Consider the following 24,698-nt stretch of genomic DNA (forward strand, 5'->3'; position numbering starts at 1 on the left):
GTTATGAAAAGAACCCATCCCTTTGATTGCACGAACAATGTTTTTATTTTCCATGAATGTCTTTTTTTCTAAGAATTAGCATACTGTTCTTTTTCATTATCTTTCTATAAATAAAGTATAATTAATATGTTTGCTAACATATGAATGGGAATTCCCACTAAATGTCACCATAAAATTTATCATCGCATAATCATGAATGTAATTACGCAGGACATTAAACCTTATGCAACAGGATTATCTTAATCGTGTAAGTCCAACCGCTCCCAACCGTCAGTTAAAAATCCGCAACCTCAGGCGAACTGCACATATTTTGGATATTCTGCAGTGGAAGCAAAAAATACCGGTTGATTGTGGTTAATTGTAGCAGTTGCAAACAAACCCTGTTTAAAAAAAAACAATCTTTATTAATTCGCAACCGATCTGTACAACTAAAAGGTTATATTCTATAAGACATTTTATATAAAACTAGCGGTTGCGCCCCTAGCATCTAGGGGCTCTATATTCGGAGGGCACAAAAATAGCCCAAAACCATACCCAGACTTATTTTTAAAAAATTATATAGCATAAAACCCTCTCAGAGCCTATAAGAGGCTTCACTGTAAAAAAGAACCATTTCGGTTCAGCGATTAGCAAGATCCTTCGCTACAGACTAAAAAGCTTATTACTTTATATTATAGAATATGTTATAATAAAAATACAATGGTTGTATTGGTTTGAAATATTAGGCCACTTATAAACAAAACGGAGCGCATTTTTCAACAGCAAAATTATTGGTTAAAGTAAATTATTTATGATCATGATTCCAATAATGTTAACAAAGAAATGGTGATAGGACAATAGCAATGTAAGGAAGTATTCTTGACATTGGTATCTGATGAATACTGTGGAATTGCTGTTGTTTTATTTAATAATTTTATATCTAAATAATTTTCAACAAAATATTACTATAACGTCCTATTATTCAACCTTCTGAATAGGGAGTGGGGTGAGGTAAAATAGTATATTTTTACTTTATTAGATTTGGGGGTAAATTCACATATTGTTTAAAATAATGCCTTTGCCTACCCCCCCCCCCCCCCCCCCACACACACACACAGATTTCCATGATTTTGTTAGTTTTATTAGTAAAAATTAATAAGAACTACAAAGAATAAAAAAAAACTATGCTAGATTTAGATTTATCATGACAATCATGATCATAACAGTTTTTGAACCTTCAACGCCAAGCTACAAAATTTAGCCCCAAAGTCAACTTGTATTAAGATGAGTTGAAGTTATACTCACATCCTCCCAAAAGAAATTGCCACCGGTAGAAAATTCTCAAAGCCACCAAAAACAATTTTACCCTTTCTTTTTAAAGCAATAATGTAAAAATTGACCCATCCCCCTTCCCTCAGATGCCTCTAGCCGCATCTAGGGGCGTAGCAGCTAGTTTTGAAAGAAAACTAAGTTTACCGACATCACAGTGAAGTACCACCATCAAGTACCAGGGAGGGGACATTGAGTTGCTTATTTATTTTGAGTATAATCATTTGGGATGTTTATAAATTTAACTGTCTTATTACTTTAAATCCCTTACAGTAACTTTAAGAAAAGATTCGCTGTTAAAAAGTCTAATTATTAATATCTGAATCTGTTAAGCGGATTCAGTGCAATTTACTAATACGCTTACAAACGCAAAACAATGACGTATACAATCACATTCATTATTCTGACTTTTCCCTAAATGCACGTAATACAGAATAATCTAAAAATACTCCAACACCTTACTTTACATATTTCTGTTTAACAAGGCCCCAAATTCTTTCTAGAATGTTTCTTTGTTGATATTTGCTTACAACGGAGAATTGAGCTTTGTATTTCCGATGGAAAATTATCCTAACCGTAAAGATAGGACGCAAGTGTGGTTTTGCAATCATGCCATAATTTTCTATTAGCGTATCTTCTCTAAACCTCCCCCGTGTCTATTTTACCATCTGTATCTCTACTAATCATTTTAAATCTAAAGAGAAACTTCCCAATGCATTTGATTTGTAATGCATGAAACCTTTGTCCTACTTTTACATACATCATAAAAAATACCACAATATAAGCGTTTAAACTAGTGGTATTCAAATGGCAAAATAAATCATAAAACATTTTTTTCGCATTTTTGAGTGAACTCCGCAAGTGGCTAAGAAAAAGCGCAAAAAAGACCATGTTGAGTTTAATAGATTTCTTACTCTTATTCAACAGGTATATGGATATGTTTTCATCCGTTCCTTTCAGAAGCATGGTTATATGAGAGAAGAAAGAGAGTAGAGATGGGAGAGAGAGATAGAGAAAGAGAGAGAGAGAGAGAGAGAGAGAGAGAGAGAGAGAGAGAGAGAGAGAGAGAGAGAGAGAGAGAGAGAGAGAGAGAGTGAGTGAACAATAGTTAGAGAAAAAGAAGAGTCTTATGATTTTGGTGTCAGTATTACGGAGACGTTCTGAAGATTATCATCACCTTTTCTTTAAACATAATAACCCCCTTCTTTTGGGTAGGATGGTTTTATCCATATATGCTACAGTGCACATATCCACACTAATTTTAATAAATAATTACCTAAGAAACCAGTACAAAGATTTTTAAGGGTCTACAATCTAAATGTACATTGACAACGACTTAAAATCGGTTGAAGTTTTTTTTTTTTGTTGGGGGGGTAAGTTATTAAAGCAATTCATTTAAGAAAAATAGCTGTTAAATCTTTTCAAGTCCGTATTACAATAAGATTTTAAAAGAATCTTTTTTTGTACTAAATCTGTAAATTATCCTGATTAAAGAAAAATTTTTTGGCTATAAATCCACACTCCATAAACCTTCATTGTTTACAATTAAATTAACTGGTAACTAATGCATTTTCTGTTAATAAAATTACTTCATTAAGATGTTGTTTCCTATAGATTTAACATAAAAACTTACTACTAAAATATAGTTTTTGAACTCGGCAACTGCCTAATTAGAAATTATTTTAGAGCAGGAATTTTTAACTCGCTGGCTTGACACGGCTTAAACTTTGCCGGCGTGGTTATTTGGTAAAAAATTAAGATATGAATTCCTATTCCAAATTTAAAAAAAAAAAATTTCTTTACCTTTGAACTCTAAGATATTTACTTGATTAAAACTTTTTGTAAAAGTTGTTGTGTGATCTTATAAATTGGAGGTCAGAAACTACAAGAAATTTAATTTACTTTAGAATTGTAAAATTGTACAAACTAATATAAAAGTGTTTTAGAACTGTAAACAGAACAGGTATTGTGCAACTGAGACCATATACTAAAATTATACTTTCCAAGGCTTTTTTTTGATAGTTATCTGTATTGTTTCTTGCCATTGCAGTTTTCATATGTAATTTCTGTAATGATATGGCAAGTTAAAAAAATGAAAACGTGAAAAGAAAATCTCATTATCTAACAAAAACTCTAATAGGATTAAAACATTTTTAATCTAATTCTTATTATTTTTTATAGTCATAGAAATAATCAATCTTCAGTAATATACATATATAATAATATAAAAAAAAGTAAGATTTTTTGTCTGAAGCTTCTGAACTGATGGAGTTCTCCTTTTCATAGAAGCTTCACCTAGACTCCGGGATGATTGTAGGCTATTGTATTTCAGCCTTAGGATGGTATTATGCTATTTTTCTGCTTCCTTTTAGCTCCTTTGAATACCTAGCCTCTAGATGCTAGGGGCGTAGCGGCTAGTTTAAAAAAAAACATAGTTACTAACGAATAAAATCAACAATATACCATGTAGGCAAGATGCAATTAAACACTTTGTTGAAGTCAAACTGTTTAAAATAAACCTAAAAAAGCTACCAAACATATATTTTGTAAGATTTTTTAGTAGCGAAACTACTCTTTAATTCGAAATGCCCTCTCAAATTAAAACTTAGATCCTGTTTCAATAAACTATTGATATGTAATTACATTTTTGGTAGTGAAGAAGCTTCTGTATAAATCATTTCGTCCGTCTGCATGGCCAAAGGGAAATGTGATATTCTAGGCTTCTGTATTACAAAATATAAAGCTGAATTTTTGGTGAAGATTTCTATGACCTATGCACAACCAGTCTATACTTTGCTTTGTCTTATAAAGAAAATTAATTAATCTAAGTAAAATGTTTATGCGTCCCATTTTTCCCATAATAAAAATTAGTATTAGAAGAATTAGTCAGCTTTGTTTACTAATAACAAATTATAGCCAATTTTTACCTTGGATAACGAAGGATTGTCGGATAAAAAAAACGCTCTAGAGGAATTTTTTGTTGTAAATTTAAGAAGATCTTATAGAACCTATAAAAATTGACGCCATACAATAAAATTGACCAATGATTCACAGACTAGATTACAATTGGCAGGCCAGTATACATTATGATTGACTAATGATAGGCCAGTATTACGTCATTTTTCATAAACACTATGAAAAGCTTCAAATCTAAGAAAATTTATGTGGTATTAATGCAGATTCTTAAGATAAAATGAGGTACCGGGACAAGTGTCTCAAAAATCAGCCATGTAACGTCATAAAATAAGGGATTATTCATCTCTTTTTTAGGGGTTTTCCTTCCCACTTCACCTTTCATCTTCCTCATTTTTATGACGTCACATGGCTGATTTTTGAGACACTTTGTCCTGCTAAAATGAGCCAGTACTCTAAATGAGTAATTTATTTACAATTCCTGCTATAATTAAAATTTATTGTATTTTTAAAAAAAATCTAATTGGACGATACATTTTAAGGTGGGCTGAAGATAAAGATAAGATTATTAAAGATTTCTGTATTCCTGAACCCCAAAGCAATAATTAATGTCCTATAATAGGCGTATAACAGTGACAAATGGTGTAAACAAATTTGTATAAAGAAGGATATAATTACACTAATTATACAAATAAAAACAAGAATGACAACATTCTTATGTGACGTAGAATAAAAAAATTTCTTGGCATAACTAGCCGGACGTTTTCTAGATACAATTTCTTATCATATTTGGATTTGTAGAGGAGCTAAAATATTTTTAAAAAAGTCTATGGTGTATATCATATTTTATATATCTATTCTGGAAAGTTTATTATCCACATCAATTATAAATGTACGTAGATAAAATAATAGTTTCCAACGTAATTTTCGATAATTTAGGATAAACAAGGATAAAACGTATATTTTTTAATATATGTATTTAATGAACATGAGAAACAATGCCTTAAAGCCAACGAAAAAGAAAAACATATTAAACATGTGTTGAAGATTATTTCATAAAAATAATATTATTCTTGAAATGTGGCTTCTGAAGATTTTAGTTTAAACTATAAACTTGATGGTTGAAGATTGCAGAAAACAATCGCTTTTACATTCGACATAAATTTTAATGAAAGCCCCACAAAATGGTAGGTATTGTTATTCAACCGTGCTCTCAAATGAATGACTTCTATAGTTGCTGATAAAAAATCTATAAATCCAATGACGTGAGTTGACTTATTATTGATAAAAATTTTAAATTCATCCACTGTTTTCATAATTTATCGTTATAGAATATTTCTAGTTGCGAAGCTATTCTACAATGGCTATGTATGTATTATGGGTTTTTAAGAAAAGTATTTTTTTTGCGTATTAAGGAGGGTGCATTTTTATTGACAGGTGCTTCATAAACATCTTGTCCCTAATTGAGAGCACGCTTGTGACTTAATAAACAGACTTTGATTGAAACCAGCTACAGCTGCCGATTTCTTGGACTGATTATGACGTAAAAAAAATTAGCCAATGAGAGGCCACTATAAATTTTACCATTGGTCAATAATGGCCTCTCATTGGCTAATTTTTTTTTGTTACGTCATAATCAGTCCGACACTTTTACTGTGTTCTGGTTAACTATTTAAAACATAAAAATTGGGGATAAAAAATGCATAGAAAATTTACTTTTATTGAACAGTTGCTATTAAGGAAGCAAGACAATGGACGCTAAATTGATGTAGAACATCCCCAATCATGAAAAACAAAAGCTTCAATTTTCTAGATAAAAATGGTATCAAGAATGAACACAATAATGTTGCTGGCTGCTTGCTGTTTATTGTCATATGTACAGGTAAAGTCAGCTACATTGTTCAAATGTTCTTTGTTGGTCCACATCCAGTCTAGGCCAAACTGTCCTTTTTATTAATTAAATCTTATTGTTTTTTTATATTTTAACATTAATACCTTTGCTTTGCAATCCAGGGGTTCAAGGAACAGGCCCCAGCCAAATGGAGCCCTGAATACCTGGGCAGATATGCCAGCTATCCAAGCTACGCATCTAGCGCCGCTCAACCAACTAGATACAAAATGGTAAGAAACTAGATTTAAAAACATATAAATACTAATTACCAAAGTAGCTGAATGTATGTTTGACGTTTGTTTCATGTCAGTTATTCCATTAAGATCTTGGAAACCAATTGACAGTCAAATATTTATTAGAGGACTATTTGGTGCAACTAGTAAAACATTAAATTGCAATTGTAAGTTTTATTAATCTAAAATATCTCCTATTAATTTAAATGAATCTTAATTTTGGTGAGGTTAAATACATTTATTGTAAATGAATATAATTATTAATTAAATTCAGAAATAGAAACCTTATAAAATTATTAGAAAATTTTTTTTAGTGATTTTCATTTTTTAAAGTCCATTTACTGTAGAAAAGTCAATACAAAATAAATGGAATAGGCCAATGAATAATCTCCAAAATTTTTGTCTTTATACACTTAAACAGAGTTTTTGCGAGCTTAATTTATTTGCCACTGTTTCATCCCTCCTTTATCGGAAATGCAAATGGTAAATAATTTTGTTACCAGGACAAATATGCTCCTGGCTACTCTGGATTTATAATTTTGTTACCAGGACAAATATGCTCCTGGCTACTCTGGATTTATAATTTTGTTACCAGGACAAATATGCTCCTGGCTACTCTGGATTTGTATCTTCCACTCATCCTGGTTATGGTAGATACAAAATGGTAAGGTTGTGTACTGTGGATGTACAATTACTGTACAGTAATGTACAGTGTAATATACTTGTGCCTGTTGTAACTTAAAGCATGTTCTGTAAATATTGTACTACCCTTCTTTTAAAGTAGTAGGACATCTGTCTGTCTATACCGAAAAATCTCGCTTATTATTAGACCTATATGACTCCCCAGGTTTTGAGGAAGTGTAACTCCTTCCACCATCAAAAAAGCTCCATTAGAAAAAAAACCCCATCCCCAATTTTCTAAAGGTAAAATTTAGATTAGTTCTACATTCCCATGAAAGTGGCTCTAGAAGCCATTTCGGCTTTAGCCACTAGAACATATTACTTCACTATAAAAAAATATACAATGTACTATTACATATGTATAAAGTATGTACTATTTCAGCATAAGAATTAGCAAAAAAATCACATTGAAAAACCCTCAAGTATTTTTGCTTTATATAACTGAATAATAGCACAATTATACAATTTTAAATCTATGATGTTAAGTGTGCTTAAAAAACAAAAAGTTGAATAAAAGGAGGTAAATCACGTTTTCAGTTTCAATTAATTAGCAAAATTCAAGTTTTTTATATTAGACAATTCTTTATAAATATATTTAATTCAAATATTTAAGCAAATGTAAATTATTTTTAAAACAAATATTTTATTATATTAATGAGGACAAAAGAAAGAGTCCATAATATAAAAATGCATTCGCAAAATATGATGATTTTTATTTTATGAGAAAATTGCTGAGCGATTACTTCTTTTAATGGCAGGAAAGAAGATTATAATGGGATAATTTAGGATTGCAAAAAGTCAGTAGAACGTAAATTTTTCAATTATTTTGTTATATTTAGAATCCGCTTATTTCCTCCGTTAAAAAACCTGTCAAAACTGAGAAAAAGAACAACTTATTTGAAATATATTCATAGAAAATGTACCAGAGACGAAAAGACCCATAAAATATAAAATCTTATTAAAACACCTGGCACCAACAATTTGAATAAAAAAGCACCTTTTAAGCTGTAAATAATTCTAGCTTAATTATAGATCTATATTGTACTGCATGATACTAAATCCTAAACCTTAAACTGTTGTAATAACTAATAAAGGGTGACAGAATTAAATCAATGATTTCGTAATCCAAGTTAAGAAACATCCTCGAAATTATTTGATGGTAATACACTGAAAAAACTGTATATAATAATTTTAATTAAACTTCTTAATGCTTGTTTAAAGAAAGCTATATTTTTAGGCTTTAAGGGTGTTTCTAAATTTAAGAAACTCGGGTAACGGATCATTGGGTAAATCCTGTCACCCTATGTGTATATAACTTATCCTATTTAGTCTGAGGAGTATTCTGGATCTGCGCGTAGCTACAGACCTTCCTGGTTCATAGGCTCCATGGGCACTATGTACAAAAGGGTAGGTCAATTTTATCAGATAAAAACCGCAAAAAAATACATGGAAAATTTGGCATGGACCGCTGAAAACCCTCTCTTTGTGATATTTGTAAGGTTTTTACAGTTTAGATTAGTTTAGGTAATGTTTAGTTAGCCCTACAAATTTTGAGCCCTTTTAGGTATTGTACCCTATGATCAAGAATTTGAATAAAAGGATTGGGTTACTCGTAGTTCCTTGGAAAAATTAGTGATACTATGGAAAAATCGAATTAATGAAGAAGGGTGAAAAGTGGGGATATATGAAACGTTTAACTTTATTTTGAATAACTAGCGGCTACGCCCCTAGAAGCCTCTAGGTTTCTTGAATTTCCAAAAAGTAAAAAAATATTTTTGGGTGAGAGGGGGTGAAGACACCCTGAATAATAGATTATTGCTGCTATGATGACTAAGTAATTTTCGTATATAAATATAATTTCATCTTCATAATGCTGTATCTATAGATAAACTAGAAAATGTGAAGAGAGAATAGTTATTTATCACATCGTATCATAGACAGCTTTCCGCAGATATTAAACTCAAAAATGATTAAAACCAGTTTTGTAAGCCTCCAGGGGCCGATGGACAAGGCTAATTAAATGGTAATAAAATTATGATTTTTATTTTAATATTCGTAGAAAATTGTCTGTAATACGATACAATACATGGTTTTTCAGTATGGCTAAGAACCAGTTATAATCCAGCAGATATTGATCGGTTTTGAAGCCATACTGAAAAAAAGGGATGTAATATCTTTGTTGTCAATAAATTCTATATCAATCACATCACAGCTTTCTTATATAAAATAGATCCAATAAAGCTACAAATCAATCTTCCCTAAGGTCAAAATATCATAATAGAAAAAATTACAACAAAATAAATTTTTTTATGTTTATTCATTCAGAGGAAGTTTTAAAAAGAGGAAACAGGTACAAAATAAATGTAAATAAAAACACAAATGTTTCATGTTTTAAATAGATTGTATAATAGAAGGCCGATTTAATGGAAATTTTTCCATAAACTTATGTAAATAAGAAATTAGAAAAAATGCACCTAAAAAAATTGTTGTCTGCACAAAGCACCTTAAAAATCAAATAAGTTATTCTTGGAAGAAATGCGGTTGAGAATGAAAACTTTTGTTTTTATTTCTATTTGACCTGTTTAAACATGTTAGTTTAAAGAAACCTAGGGTAGTAAAAGAATCATCAGCTTTTCAAAACATAGATAAAAACAAGTTTTTTTTTAACAGGGACATTAATTTCCATAAAACAATAACATACAAATTGGCTACTTGATTATGTGTTTTTTTTATAAAAAAGAATAAAAGTAGTAATTCTTACTAATATAATTTCGTAAAAGGTGTTTTTAGCTTAATGAAAAGTTAATAGAAAAAAAATCTGTATTTTTCTTGAAACAAAACTACTAAAGATATATGTTTGCACATAAAATAAGAAGAAAGATAATTTAAAATTGAATATATTGGCCTCAAGAGTATTCAATTTAATTTTCATTCCAATGCATTTTACTTTAAGGAACAGGGAGCACGAAACCAAGTTTTTCATATCATAATTCTTTCTTTGATTAAATTTGTACTTTAGTTTGTCATAAGATTATCATTTAATTAAATATAGACTACAGTTATTCACAGAGGTGATTTACAAATTTAGCTTAAATGAGAATATAATTCTTAAGTATCCTGGCTATTTTTTATTATTTCTGCGGCTGTTTGGTGGAAGTCGAAGTTTTTATAATCCAAAATTACAACTAGCAGTAATAGAACGTCATACTAGTTATACTTTGCCAGCTTAATATTTTTCTATATTGAAGAAATAAATGTCTCCATTGTAAAATTGAATTTCGCAATCCAAACTGTAACTCTTTGAAGAGGTAGGAAATTGTATTCCCTCCAGCAAACTATTCATTTTAATACGAGTTTTCTAAATAATTTTTAAATGACGGATGAATGTAAAAGAATTTTATCTATATAGTATTTAGTTTGTAACATAATATTTAAATTCTAATTTTGCTTAAAATATTGTTAAATATTACATATCTGTTTTTATTTCTTTTTACTTAGAAATAGAATTATGAATGTAAGAATCATTTTATTTGTCTTCAAGACGTTAAAGTAAAACAATTGTGTAATGTTTTTTTAGTTGTTTTTACTACTGTAAAATGCTAAAATAAACAATTGCTTGCCTGCAATTGTCGATTAATGAGATTAAAAGAAAGAAAAAACGATAAAGCTTCGACGGTGTTGAATTTTAACCCCCATCAGCCGCCAAGTTTTTGCCTGTGGCTATTGCTGCCAATCGACAAGATATAAGATAAGGCTTTGTAAGATATACGGCTGAGTGTGTCGAGCCCTGCATAATTATTCATACATTTTTAATAATGTTTACCAGATTAAAACAGTAAGTAATTTAATCAGATTTTTATAAACTTGAGCTACATATAAAGAAGTATATCACTATTTGAATAGAAAAATAATGATTTGCAAATCTATCTGTCTATCTCTCTTTTTTAGTCTCTTTCTCACTCTGTCACCCTTTAATTACTTCTGTAAATTTATGGACATGTAAGCATCTATGGACATTTTCGGTCTTTTTTTTCAAATTCAAGTCTAAAGTACACAGTAGTCAGTTAAAAATCCACACTATAAATGTACAATAGCCATATCCAAGAAAAGAAAAACAAATCCCTATTAAATCTTAATTTATGTCAAAACCACATGATTTATGATGGTTTACTTTAAACCAAAGTTCGACAGCCGCTTATCTAATAGCTAAGCATTATTAAGAGAAGATATTATAAAAATAGCTGCTTAACTATCTAATACTGAACGCCTAAAATTGCGGATTAAAATACTGACGGCTGAAAATTGTCCAAAATTTGGTGGACATCCGCGGCTTTTGAAAAATACAGCTGCGGTTACCGAGTTCTACACTTAGCTAAAAGTTATAATTCAATTAGTTGTACCCATATTTCAAAGTTTTTGGGGAAATTTATCAATTAGCTTCTGAAAAGTTATCAAAGTAATTTTTACAACGATCATAAGATTTCTGAGAAAACACAATTTTCAAATTGAATTACTTAAAATTATTTTATAAAAACTTGCGGTTATGCCCCTAGGGGCATTTGAGGTAGGAGGGGGAGGGATTGATTTTAGTTTCAAAAAGAAAAAGTTTTAAAAATCACCAGAAGGGTTAATTTTTTCTAAGGACGATTTTTCTTGGGAGAGTGGTGATTTTTCTTCTCAAAATGGTTCCCAGGACATACGAGAAGCTACACTGAGAACAATGAGAACCTTATCGGTTCAGTGGTTATAGCTCTTTACACACAGATTGACATAACTGTGACTTTTATAGGAAACATAACATAAAATAAAATGACTATCTTGTGTTTTAAACATGATTTCTCTTATTGAAAATTTTATTTAAGTTTTTTATTAAAAGGGACCAAGATATTTGAGAGCATCTGACGAGGCTTGTGTACCAGAAGGAGAAATTTGTATTTACAGGTACAGATAGATAATAGTTTTAGAGTAGCTTAGCTACATTTTATAATGGCCAGAGAGCACTAAATGTCATAGACAGGTTCCAAGTTCAAACTATAAAAGATCGCTTTATGAGTGAAGGAATAATAGACAACTGAGTATTACATTTATTTCTTAATTATTCCTATCCTGGCACCCACAGGATGCCAGCTAACCTGACTGGGTCTTTAAGGTGCTTTACTGAAGCTTTTCTGAAAATGAGCGCCATATTGGTCCAGTTATTAGCAAGATCTATTAGTCCAAACAATTATACAGACAAACATGCACTGATAAACAGACATAAAAACACACAACCACTTTTGATTGATTCTATTTCCAGAGGTGGGTTAGTTGGTGCTGTAATGAAACTAAGTTGTTGTGAGAATACCTCTTGCCAGTTCCTTGGCAGATCATTTGTCTGTGTTGCTGACAGGTAACAATTATTAATAACACGGACAGCGTGTTCTAGTTAACTTAGTTTTCCTTTGGTTTAAATACACATGCCTTTTTAGGTAAGTCAAAATCTCAACCACTTATTTTTGAGCTATAAAAAAATTATTTCTAGTCCCTGTTGGGAGTGGGGTGGGGGGCTTGTCTAGCCTTTACTTATTTTTTATCTAAATTCTAAACTATCCTAAAAATAGACACCAAAAAGTTCGTTTGTATTCCAATACAATATGAGGCGAGGAATGCCGTTTTTCTTTTCATTTAAATGTGTAACGCCTGTCTTTTCTCGTGAATAACACATTTTTTTGCTGATTATGCTTAAGGCGTTAGAGATACATTCAAAATAAAACCATTTGTGTTTATTTATTGAAATTTTTCTTGTTGTTTTTTATCTATCTATTTTTATTTCATCTTTGTGTAATATGGTGTACACATTCTTGTTTTTATACACAACAACTATTATAAATATCATGTTTTGTATCTTCTTTTATTAATGGGAGGTTCTACGTCTTAGACATTTTTAAATCATTACATTTTTAACATGAATGGAAACTGCTTTTACACACAAATGTAAAAAAGGAAACAACGGTTGGTCCGGCTGAGATTTTAAACTTACACGTCAAGACACACACTATACATTGAAGCATAGAAAACTAGCAATACAGAGTAAAGGGGGAGGCTACGGATTTTAAAAAATTAGCGAAGACTTTTAAATCCAAAGACTTAAAGCAAAGAGCAGAACGGACAAACAAACAGAAAGACAGACATGCTTAGTCACTTTTGGGTAGCTTCGCTGATTAATATTATTAATATTTTAGTGAGGAAACAGAGGAAGAAGAATATTATGATAAAGAAATGATTCCAAGTAAACTTGATGAAATGCCGGGATACTTTTAATTTAACAAAGACGACATTATGTAAAAAATAATTCCTGCACTTTTTACAATTCTACAAAGACGACATTTGTGTTTGTGTAATTCACCCAAAAGGGGGAAAATCTATTTATCAAAGTCTTAATTTAAATAATTATATCTTATTTTTAAAGAGTTTTCAAAAAAATTTTTCCAATTTTAATTTTGTTTATGTAATAAAAAGTCTTTTAGTGTTGATTAAATTGTAATATCTTAATGAATAAATTCTTTAGGGTCATAAGATATCAAAATTTCTATTGTTAACTATTTTACAACTGAGTGCTTTATTTATGTGTACTTTATTCAAATCAGAACATATCATTATTTATCTATATGGGAATATCTATCTAATTTTTAAAGGTATATTATATTTATGATGTTTTGTGCCAATGTATTTAAACAAATTAAGGAGAATAAAATCTATGATATTAAATATTTAAGAACTGAAACTACAGGTAATCTATATTAAAATCATACAATAACCTTCAATGTCAAATTTAATGTAAAGATATTGAAATTGTTAAACTTACATAAATATCAAATATTTACTTGTGTCATTTCTTGATGTTAAAATTTTAATGTATCTTTAACTGAAATACAAACATATATCTTTCCTGTAATTTTATTAATGGAATTTTAGAAGCGTAGCAACTTTATAACTATAGAGTTTTCTTCCATCCATCAAGCATTTTTATGATTCAGCTTTAAAATACTTTTGTACCCTTACTATGTTACGTAAAATAATCTCTTAAAAGGCTAAAAATCTCTTTAAATGTTTAAATCTTTTAAATACAAAAGTAGAGTGTGTAAGAAGTTAAAAGAAAATACTTTAAAGTAAATAGAAAATGCTATTTCAGTAATGTATCTTGTTCCCACATTTGTTGATAGCTGTAATTTACTTTTTATATCTCTAAGTTAAAGTGTAACTAGTAGGAAAAAATCCATAATAGAAAAAAATATCAAATTTGCTGGAATGATTGTTTAACAGTGTAATATCATGGTGTTAAAGTTATGGTGGGAATATCATTTTCAGATAAGGATAAAGAAGACTTTCACAGGTCCCTTGCATGGTTATATGCTATTTGTAGGTTTAATGCACCCAAAGGCTAGGAGCGAAGCTACTTGCAATGTATAAAATATTTGTTTGGAGTTTCAACTATAATTAGAATTCACTTCAGTGAAACATTTAATTCAATGTACATGAAAATATTTACTCTGACTATTATTATATTTTCCCTAAAACTAAATTTAATAATGATAATAATAACGAATATGAACAATAAATATGGTATGTTCTTATGCAACAACTTTTACTTAAAGTTTGCAAAATTAACAGATTTAAAGGAATAATTACCTAAATCAAAAGTATAATTGGCTTTTGTTGTAAATTAATCACATATAATGTTTTAAAATCTTCAAATATGTTGAGAAAAAAGTTCATTATGAATATATAACGTTATTCTGATAATGCCATTGTTACTACTGTTCTTATGATAGAGACTCTTGCTGTTAGCCTTAATTTCCAACTTTTGAATAATCTTCGGTTTAAGAAGATGCATAGTTTAGAGTCGGGCAGAGCATTTAATTGAAAGGTTTTTTGGCTTTGATGATCTGGACTATAATCATGCACAAGCTATGACCAAGACCATAATAGACACTGTAAAAATAATTGAATTAAATTTATATGATTTACCCAGGTTCATAGAAATAAAGTTAAGCTTGGATTAGTTTCTTTTGATATTCCTTTTTTATTTTGCTCATTTAAAGGATGCTTTCCTCCTTACTTTTATCGTATTTAATCTTTAAGATATTAAATTTATTTCTTTTACAGTTATTTGATCTAAATGATGTATGATGATATTAACTTCATGTAACCCAGGATTTCATGGATAGAACAATGAAGAAGGAAAAATCTCCTCCCCCCCCTAATTTTAGGTGCAATAGTTTTTCTTCTGTTAAGTGTTGTGAAAGTTTTGTGGGGGAGGGGGGGGGGTGAATATTTATGTATCTGCAATTGTCCTTTCTCTACCTGAATTTAACCACCAGCAAATTTTCTGCCATCAGCTATTTACAGATTTCATTGATAAGACAACTATCAAGTTTTCAAGATATGGCAGAATATTGTGGAAAACTGATTATAAACTAGCCTCCATACAAAAGAATTTCTATCTGTTCTTTGTAAGTTTTTCGGAAGCTGTAATGTTTTGAAGAAAAAAAAAACATAATGTTAGATATGACTAACTACTACCCTCCAAAAAATGGAAAAAATTAATTTTGATTTAATTTTTTTGTAGGTGTAAGGAGGGTTGAAATTTTAAAATATCAGTCTAACTTGTTAAAGAAATTTTTTATACCTCTAGTCATCATATTTTTTTTTGTATGCACCCAACCATTTATAAGAAAAACTATCCATGTGTATATATATTGTGTGGTCCTTTGGGGCATTGTTTCTTATAGCAAATACTTACAAAAATAATTAATTTAATACTAATTTTATTAAATAAACCATGTTATATATATTATATATTAACCCTTAACAGTCGGGCCCTCTGCCGCACATTTATCGGTCGTGGGGGAGAGGGGGGAGGCGTTGAACGCCATCCCCTATTATCTCAGTTCCTATTAGAGCTAGAGGGCTAATTTTTTTTGTGCAAGTCCCCTGTTTGATAATGATCTACCGTCCTAAAGTGAGCCAAAGTCAATTTTCGCTTCCTTCACCCTTTTATTTAACAACCTTTGTTTAGGTCCTTTTTTACTTAAAAATTTCAAACGGCTGTCATTTTCTTATTTTTGAAGCTAGAAGAACAATTTTTTTGCAGAAAACGTTTATCTTTATTTAAATTTTTTATTAGAAATACATAAAAACATAAATTTCAGCCGCCGTAGCTGGCGGTCAGCGGGAAAATGGCGGCGAATCTTTATGAAATTTAAGTATGTTGTATAGACATGTAAGAAAAGCTTAAGTTTAAATTTTGAAGTCTCTAAGTCAAAATTGCGGCCACAGGAGCCTTTTAAAGATTTCTGAAGACCTGGAGGATTAGGACCTGCAGGATCATACCTGGAACCTGAAATTGACTTGAACACCTGTATTTCATATGGGGATGTACTACTAGAGGAAATTTTAGTATTTTGGTATGATAAAATGCTTTGTTTAAGTCAAAAAATATTTTTTCGCTTTACCAGGATGACCCTGCCAGGTTTGCTGGCATCTTGTGCAGTTTGGGTTCTTTATCTTTCACACTCAGAAAACGCCCCCCCAACCGTTAAGGGTTAAGTAACTTAAATAATCATTTATTTTTTATTTTAAAAAAGTCTTTATAATACAATCTTGTGGCTAAAACCCTGCGGGACTTTATCCCTCCTAAGCTAACACCCTTATTAAATCAAGCCAAACCTAAAGAAAACATAAATAATCATAAACAAGGATGACAACATCCATAAAAGCGAAGCACTGAAACGGTAGGACAAACGGACATTAACAATTGTATAGTGTCTGAACTGAATAATCAGAATATAAAAGTATAAGAGTGAAGCAAAATTGTAAGTAAATTTGTTGCAAAACTGCTTGATACAGATTAATGTTTATGGACATACTTACATTTTTAGGACTTGATTATAGAGTTGCTTCGCTTATAAAATTGTTCTTTGTTGTCCCAGGAATCAATATACCAAAAATCAGATCAAACGGATAATTAGATCACATAAAAATTTGTTGTTAAAAAAGTAGAAAAATCAACATGTTTAAAATGGACGTTCGGACATTCTGGTAATGATTATAGAGTTGCTACGCTTTCTAAATTGTACCTAACTACTACAGGAATCACCATGCAAAGTTTGAAATCGATAGGACAATTCTAACATGCCTAAATTAACGAATAAAAGCTATCTATCTCGGACGAACGTACGGACGGACCGACGGACGGACGTACGGACGGACGGACGGACCGACCCTAATTATAGAAAAGCTTCGCTTTTAACAAGGATGACAACATCCATAAAAGCGAAGCACTGAAACGGTAGGACAAACGGACATTAACAATTGTATAGTGTCTGAACTGAATAATCAGAATATAAAAGTATAAGAGTGAAGCAAAATTGTAAGTAAATTTGTTGCAAAACTGCTTGATACAGATTAATGTTTATGGACATACTTACATTTTTAGGACTTGATTATAGAGTTGCTTCGCTTATAAAATTGTTCTTTGTTGTCCCAGGAATCAATATACCAAAAATCAGATCAAACGGATAATTAGATCACATAAAAATTTGTTGTTAAAAAAGTAGAAAAATCAACATGTTTAAAATGGACGTTCGGACATTCTGGTAATGATTATAGAGTTGCTACGCTTTCTAAATTGTACCTAACTACTACAGGAATCACCATGCAAAGTTTGAAATCGATAGGAAAATTCTAACATGCCTAAATTAACGAATAAAAGCTATCTATCTCGGACGGACGTACGGACGTACGGACGGACCGACCCTAATTATAGAAAAGCTTCGCTTTTAAAAACTTTGCTTTCAAAACTACGTTTTTTTAGATAAATATTTTAACTAGTTTCCATTATGTTGAACTTTCCTAATCTTTCCGCGCTTAGCTATGTAAGAAATGGACATCCTTGTTGTAGTAATATTATTTAAAGGTCGAAGAAAATTCAATGATTTCAACTTTTTTTCCCACAAGTCAGCTTACACAATAAAGAAATGCGAGAAAAAGCGAAAAATATTATAGTGGCTATCTGATGGATTTGCTTTTATCAACTAAACTAAACCAAACATATCTAAGTTATTTGAATGTTTAAGGAACAAAAGGCCAACTTCGTTATTGAAAAAGAACATTTGCAGTAAACATCTTAAATTAAAGTTTATGTATTTTATTTTGTCAAGTTTAAATAAAAATAGAAATATTTGCAATTAAAAGTTTCAGATTAAACACGAAAAACGCATTAGGTGTTTACTTTATATGTAAACCAACTTTTAGTTTTCCTCAAATATTCATGAATACTAAAAACTAAATGAATAAAGTCTATATAAGATAAAAGAAAAGTATTTGATAATACACGGCCAACATTTTTTTTTGATGAACACGTATGAGTTTTCAAAAGTTTTTATCTTAATTTTGAATGTTTTTTTAGTCGCATTCATTTTACATACATACAAGAACAAATTTCTATTGAAATTATTACTGGTTTTATTTGATTATGGAAAATTCCAAAGTAATATATGGCTAAGTATTTGCGCATCTATTATAATAAATATTTGCTTATAAGTCATAGATAATTTTCAAAAGGTTGAAAAAGAAAGATTTAGGTTACAAGAAAAAAAAAATGTTCTAATTTAATGTTTACTTTAATAGGCCAATAAAAGTTATTTTGAAATCCATTTATCGTAACAAAGTTCAACAAATTAACATACAGACGAACGTATTAATTCGCAAAGAAGTAAAATTTATTAGTTTTTTCATCAACTTTAAGTTACCAACCTATGAAAATATACATGTATGTATTTATGTTCTTATTATGATTGGGTAAATCTAATTACAAGCCTGGTTTTAACCCTAGGCCATAGGCGCGCGTGCATCATTCTTCTATGAGAGATAAAGTAGAGTGCTCATGTTCCTTGTTCTAACCATCATCATTGTATTAGAGATAAAGTATAATACACACATAGTATTATTATATTTTTTTTTATGTTTTGACATAAAGTAAAAAATAAATCTAAAGTTTTTTTGGCTAAATTTGCGTTAATCATTATCATATCCATATATCATTTACTAATCCATTAGATGAATATTAAAAATTAGTAGTAAATTAATATTATCTAGTATTGGTTGAGTATTATAAATACAAATAATCGAACCTAAAGACTTAGGAAGGCTAACTGATAAACCCTGGATGTAATTTAGATGTAGTTCTAAAAGTATGTTTGTGATAACTCTATTAAAATATAGAGTCTGACCAAAGAAATCTGAATCAAACCAAACTTTTAAAAGTAAATTTTCCATCCATGTGTTGAAAGAAGCTAAAAAACTGATATATATTATATTGTTGAAGTAAAACTACTTTATAAAGCTTTTTGTCTGTTAGTCCAAACATATTTAGAGTTCACTATCTTTCCTGATAAAGTTGCATCCTCTCTCTTATTTCGTACGACAATCAATAACGCTATGTGGAGAAAAGCTTTTAAAATTTCATCAAATTAGTTTACAACAAAATTCGCCTTCCTTTACTGCCATTTAGGCTACTGTTAAATAACCATCGAAGGTATTTTACAAATATTTTGAAACATTTTAGGCTTTAAAACAATAACTCTCATATGGATGTTTTAACCCTTGAAATCTCAAATCGAACATTATTGTTATAAAACATGTATGCTTATATTTTGTCCAAAATTTGATGAAACTATCAATCATACTTGAGAGAGATTTCTTCCAGGGAGGGAGGGGACATTAGGCTGTTTATTACACAAGTCCCCAAAGTTTTATTAAAAAGATTTTTTATTCGTTGCCTCAACAAATTTGGGGAACTTTATTTAATTTTCATTGGTTGTTTAATTAAATTATGTGTTCAAACGTTTCAACCACTAATTGTAATCTACATAAGGGGACGTACATCAATTTATCAGCTATTGTGTTATCCCTTAAGATCTTTGGATTTCTTCTATGATGTAAGTATGGCCACAGGGATAGGTTAGTGCAAGATAAGTTAATCTTGCTAAAAACTTCAAGGCAAGCCAAGGCAGAATGATGTCGTGTTTAACTGGTAAGAGGTGAGGTGGGGATGGAGGTAAATTTCTTTGTTATTGATCTATCCCTATATCCTTGCAGATATGTAACCCGTTCATTGCCTTGTAATCTAATTATTCGGAGCTCCATTGAAATTCTTCCTTCTTGCTAAAACTATATCTATTTGATTGTGCATATGTAAAGTTTTTCTTTTCCCTTAGCCCCTAGTAGCTCAATTTTAAAGACTGCTAGTAAAAAATCATTTTTTAAAACCATTTTTAAAAATCTTAAACTGTTTTGGTTTCTGTGGCGGAAATGAATAAACATAATAGCACGAATTTATTGAAATTTTCTATGATAAAATTTGATGTGTGTTATTATCTTTGAATAAATATGATTATGCATACTTTCTTATATATAATTTATATATTCATCCATTGATCTAATATAAGTTTGGTATTAGTGGAATTTATTATGTATACTAAAGTTACTATACTATTGATCTTAAGTAGCAAAACAACTTTATATTTCTCCATATCTGTCCATCCTATTAAAAGAGTATGGAGATATGTCGTGTGTGACGTCATAAAAATACGTATAAAAAGGAGAGGAGAAGCGGGAAAGGAAAACCCTAAATAGAGATGGATTTATATTTATTTTTATGACATCACACATGACACTTTTCGTATCCACAAAAACTATGATTTACTCAGATAAAATTTTGTGTTGATTGTGGTTACGGTCATCCTTGATAAGATATTAATTTTCATAATATTGAATAAGAAAGTGTGAATAATATTTTGGTTTGGTTTAAAATAAATATAATATGTCTAGATTCAAAATCTCTTAATTTGACCAAATAAGAAACAGTATATCAAAAGTCCGACCACATTATTGATTAGAAAATTTACAGTTTGCTACGAATGGTCAATTATTTTTTGTCCTTTCAACAATAAATTAACCCAGCTTATACTAACAACGAAATCTATTCGAAAAAATTACAAAACCTATACGTGATTTACATCTGTCGTTCGGGGGCAACACATAGTGAAATTGACGACCTTTTAATTTTTTGCCTCCCCCAAATCTTATTTTATATGTATTAGGTTTTGATGGCATCATGTGTGACAAAATATAACTAAAGTCTTCTACTGCTAGATACTCCTTTTTTAATGGGACCAATTATTGTGTCTGATTGACCATCTAGTGTTAATAAAGCTATTGATTTCAAGGATAAAAATTTGATAATTAGTTTTTAAACAAGGATAAAAATTTCTATCATCTTAAAAAATACTACATATTCCCCTTCAGCCTAGATATTGTTTCCTGCTTTTATCTGAAGTACAGACAGACTAACATCCTTTTTTTTGTAAAATGGAAAGAAAACTTTTTTTTACATTTTTTTGTTGGCTTAACACAAAAAAAGGATTGTTAATAATATGCTGATCAAACAAAAAGTTAGAAATTACATAATCATAAAACAATTATGTAAAAAGGTACTTTGTTCATTTTTTGCAATTAATTTATATCTCACCGCCTTGAAGCCAAAGTGTTTGGTAAAGCAGCTATGCCTCTCATTTTTTTAAAAGAGAAATAACGATCTAGTTAAATTATCAGAAAAATAATTGGTTTGACGTTATTAAAATTCCAGGTTAGTTTAAATAAGAATTTTTTATTGTGTACTAGTTTTATATTAGTACATGTTCATTGTTTAACCAAAGTCCGGTACAAAAAATACCGTCAGAAAATTTACCACATCTTACTTTCATATTATATTGAGCTAAACGCATATTATTTTATCTTGATATGTGGTCGCTTAAACATTACATTTACTGAACATATAACAAGTTTTGCTAAACTCTTTGATGGTAAAAGTGTTGTAGATTCATTTTAACGACATGGCCTTTTGAATTCAACAAGTATTCAACAAACAATTATATATTCAATTTTATTTAAATATAATGAGGTGGTTTCTGTGCTCAACAAGGCACTCTGTGGGAAAACACCGCCTTCTTTCTTTATGGTCTTGAATATTCTTGTGTATTCATTATCAAATGCTTTACAAATAGTTTTTGAAAACAATCATTTGGTAGTTATCTAGAATTGAAAAGTATGTACTTTTCTAGTTAATAAAAATTGTTTATTCAAAATTCAAAATAAAATAAAAATTGAAATTGATTTTTTCAAACAAGGATAATTAAATGCTATTTTTGCAAAGAAAGAGCTAGTTGGATTAAACCTTGGACTTTCATAAAAAGCTTTGAAGATTCAAATCTTAGTTTCAGAGATGGCACAAAAAATTTTAACAGAAGCGAACAACTAGATAAAATGAACAAAAAATGACGTGTTTTATTTGCCTGTGATAGCGATGAGTTGCCCAGCAAGTGGTGCAAGAAGTTATTTAAACAAATTATGTTATGCAAGCATTACCAACCGACCAACCAATCCCAAACGGAAGTATTCTAATTAACCAATGAATTGTTTCAAACAACTTCCTCTTTTTTTAATTATTTTAACGTTGATGTGCTACTTGCTAATTTCATTATTATACAAAACAATTAAATAATTTAACCCCAAACAGTTGGATACACGAATAAATTAATAAAATTAGTGTTGTATAGTTTGTTGTTTTACTGCTGAGGTAAAAAAGTATAAAGAATAATAGTGGAGCTACTCTATAAGTCGAAGTGTCCGTCTGAAACATGATTTTCTCTGCTCCATTTCAAGATATAAGGCTAAAATTTCCGAACCACATTGCCTTCATTATAGAGCATTTTGTCTCTTACAACTGATTTTAACATATCTTTCAAAACTTTTGTTGGTAATAGTATCAAAAAATAAATTTCCCTTGGTTCTAATAGATTTTTTGACTATAGGCAAAAGGAAAGTAACTTATTTTTAGTTCGATTTTTATATATTTGTGAGTTATAGTATCAAAGAATTTTTCATCCTCCTAATCTCAAAGTAAAAAGAAAAAGAACTTTGAACATAGGCTCTTCTAATACACAATAATCTACTCAGAAATCTAACTGTTAAATGTATCATGTATGGTTTAACATGCGCTTAATTGAGGACAATAGCAGTATAAATTAGACATTGTTAACTTTTATTTGATATGATTAACCCTAATTTTCACACCACTGAGTTTTGATACATCTAATTTATTATAAGCAAAGCATTTCTACATTTTGTCTGCATGTCCGACCGTTTACCAATTTGGGTACAATGCATTTTTCAGTCGCTAAATCGAGATGAAACCAGGAAGGGAGGGGATATTGGGCTGTTTATTCGCTAGTCTTCAAAGTTTTAAATAACTTTTTCTTATTCTCTAGATTAACAAATTTGGGACTTTAATTGAATTCTGATTGGTTGGTTTATTAAATTGAGTGTCCAAACGTTTCAATTATCAATTGTAATCTACACATAGAAGGGGTAACTTTATGTACTTATTTGGGATGTACATCAATTTATAGGGCTTTGACCTATCCCATAATATCCCTGGCTAAAATTTTGAAAAAAGATTCCTTCAAAATAAAGTGTACCAACTCTACAATAATCAACGTATGTATGTCCATTTTGGCTTTTCATAGTTTACCATTTTAACTTTGATTTGATATTTTTTATATCTACAGTATTTATTGTATTCAAACTTATGTGTTAATCCTATTCTTTTTATTAAAGTAAAATGTTTTTAATGTTTTTAATTAAAATTTTTTATTTTTTTTTAATAAAATGCAACATGTAAGTCTTAGAAGCATCTTTTTTTCGAAAGGTTTTTATTTTTATTTTCTAACCAAGAAATCGCCCTCCCCAAACCCCCTTTTACATGATTTCAAAGTTCTCTGATTTCTTAGCTGAACAAATTATGCACCTGTCTACCTATTGTTATATTACAACTTTGCACCTTTTAAAACAATGTTACGTGCATACATTTCCACTCATACTAACTTAGAGTTTCATATTTACAAAAAGCTAATTAAGAAATAAATAAAAAGGATTTTTTTAATAATGTCAGCGAAACCAAGAGGATGAAGCATATTTGCTTTTGTAAAAACACACCATTTAAAAAGTTTTAATGTGTTTTATTAGCGGAAGTAAAAGCACACCTTTTAAAACCTAATTAATAAACATTAAAATAAAATTATAAACGCTTCTACCTTTTTATTTAATAACACCTTGCAAGGTGTGTTTTAAATTATTAGTTTGTTATACAAATAATTATCTATCATTAAGATTAAAATCAGTAACTACAAAAATGGTTAAATGAAATAAAGACTTTCTAGTAATATGGAGTTAATACGCTTTCCAGATTATACCCAATTGTTACAGGAATTTATAAGTAAGTATAAACGAATCTATGAATATGACTAAAATTATTCTTTCCAAATGTATGATTTGTTTTGTTTCTGTGGAGCTGATATAAATCTGATTTCTAATAAACTAGAAGCTATGCCCCTAGAGACTACTTTAAATTTTTTTTTAAAAAGAAGTAAAAAATTATTTTTGTGGTTGGGTCATTTTTTCTAGGTTTTATTTTTCTGCGAAGGGTGAAGGTACCATCCCCCAAAATAGTTATAAATCTTCCAAGGACCTATGAGAAGCTACATTGTAAAGGATAACCATATCGGTTCATG

At 29.7% G+C, this 24,698-nt stretch overlaps 1 protein-coding gene across 3 annotated transcripts; it reads left to right on the forward strand.

Moving 5' to 3' along the window:
* The first annotated feature begins 5,994 nt into the window (after positions 1-5,994).
* Positions 5,995-13,953, forward strand: LOC145313677 (uncharacterized). 3 transcript variants are annotated; one of them, XM_080153210.1, is made up of 7 exons: positions 5,995-6,103; positions 6,235-6,342; positions 6,941-7,009; positions 8,356-8,433; positions 11,903-11,967; positions 12,323-12,415; positions 13,248-13,953. In XM_080153210.1, the coding sequence occupies exons 1-7, from the start codon at positions 6,041-6,043 to the stop codon at positions 13,324-13,326; spliced, it is 555 nt and encodes a 184-aa protein (XP_080009336.1). In that variant the 5' UTR covers positions 5,995-6,040; the 3' UTR covers positions 13,327-13,953. The 3 variants fall into 3 exon arrangements, with proteins under 3 accessions (XP_080009336.1, XP_080009338.1, XP_080009337.1); XM_080153212.1 differs by lacking the exon at positions 8,356-8,433; XM_080153211.1 differs by lacking the exon at positions 6,941-7,009.
* The last annotated feature ends 10,745 nt before the right edge of the window (positions 13,954-24,698 follow it).

The sequence above is a fragment of the Acartia tonsa genome, chromosome 3 (genome assembly GCF_053477335.1).
Source record: "Acartia tonsa isolate MP-2025a chromosome 3, ASM5347733v1, whole genome shotgun sequence".
In the NCBI taxonomy this organism is placed as follows: Eukaryota; Metazoa; Arthropoda; class Copepoda; order Calanoida; family Acartiidae; genus Acartia; species Acartia tonsa.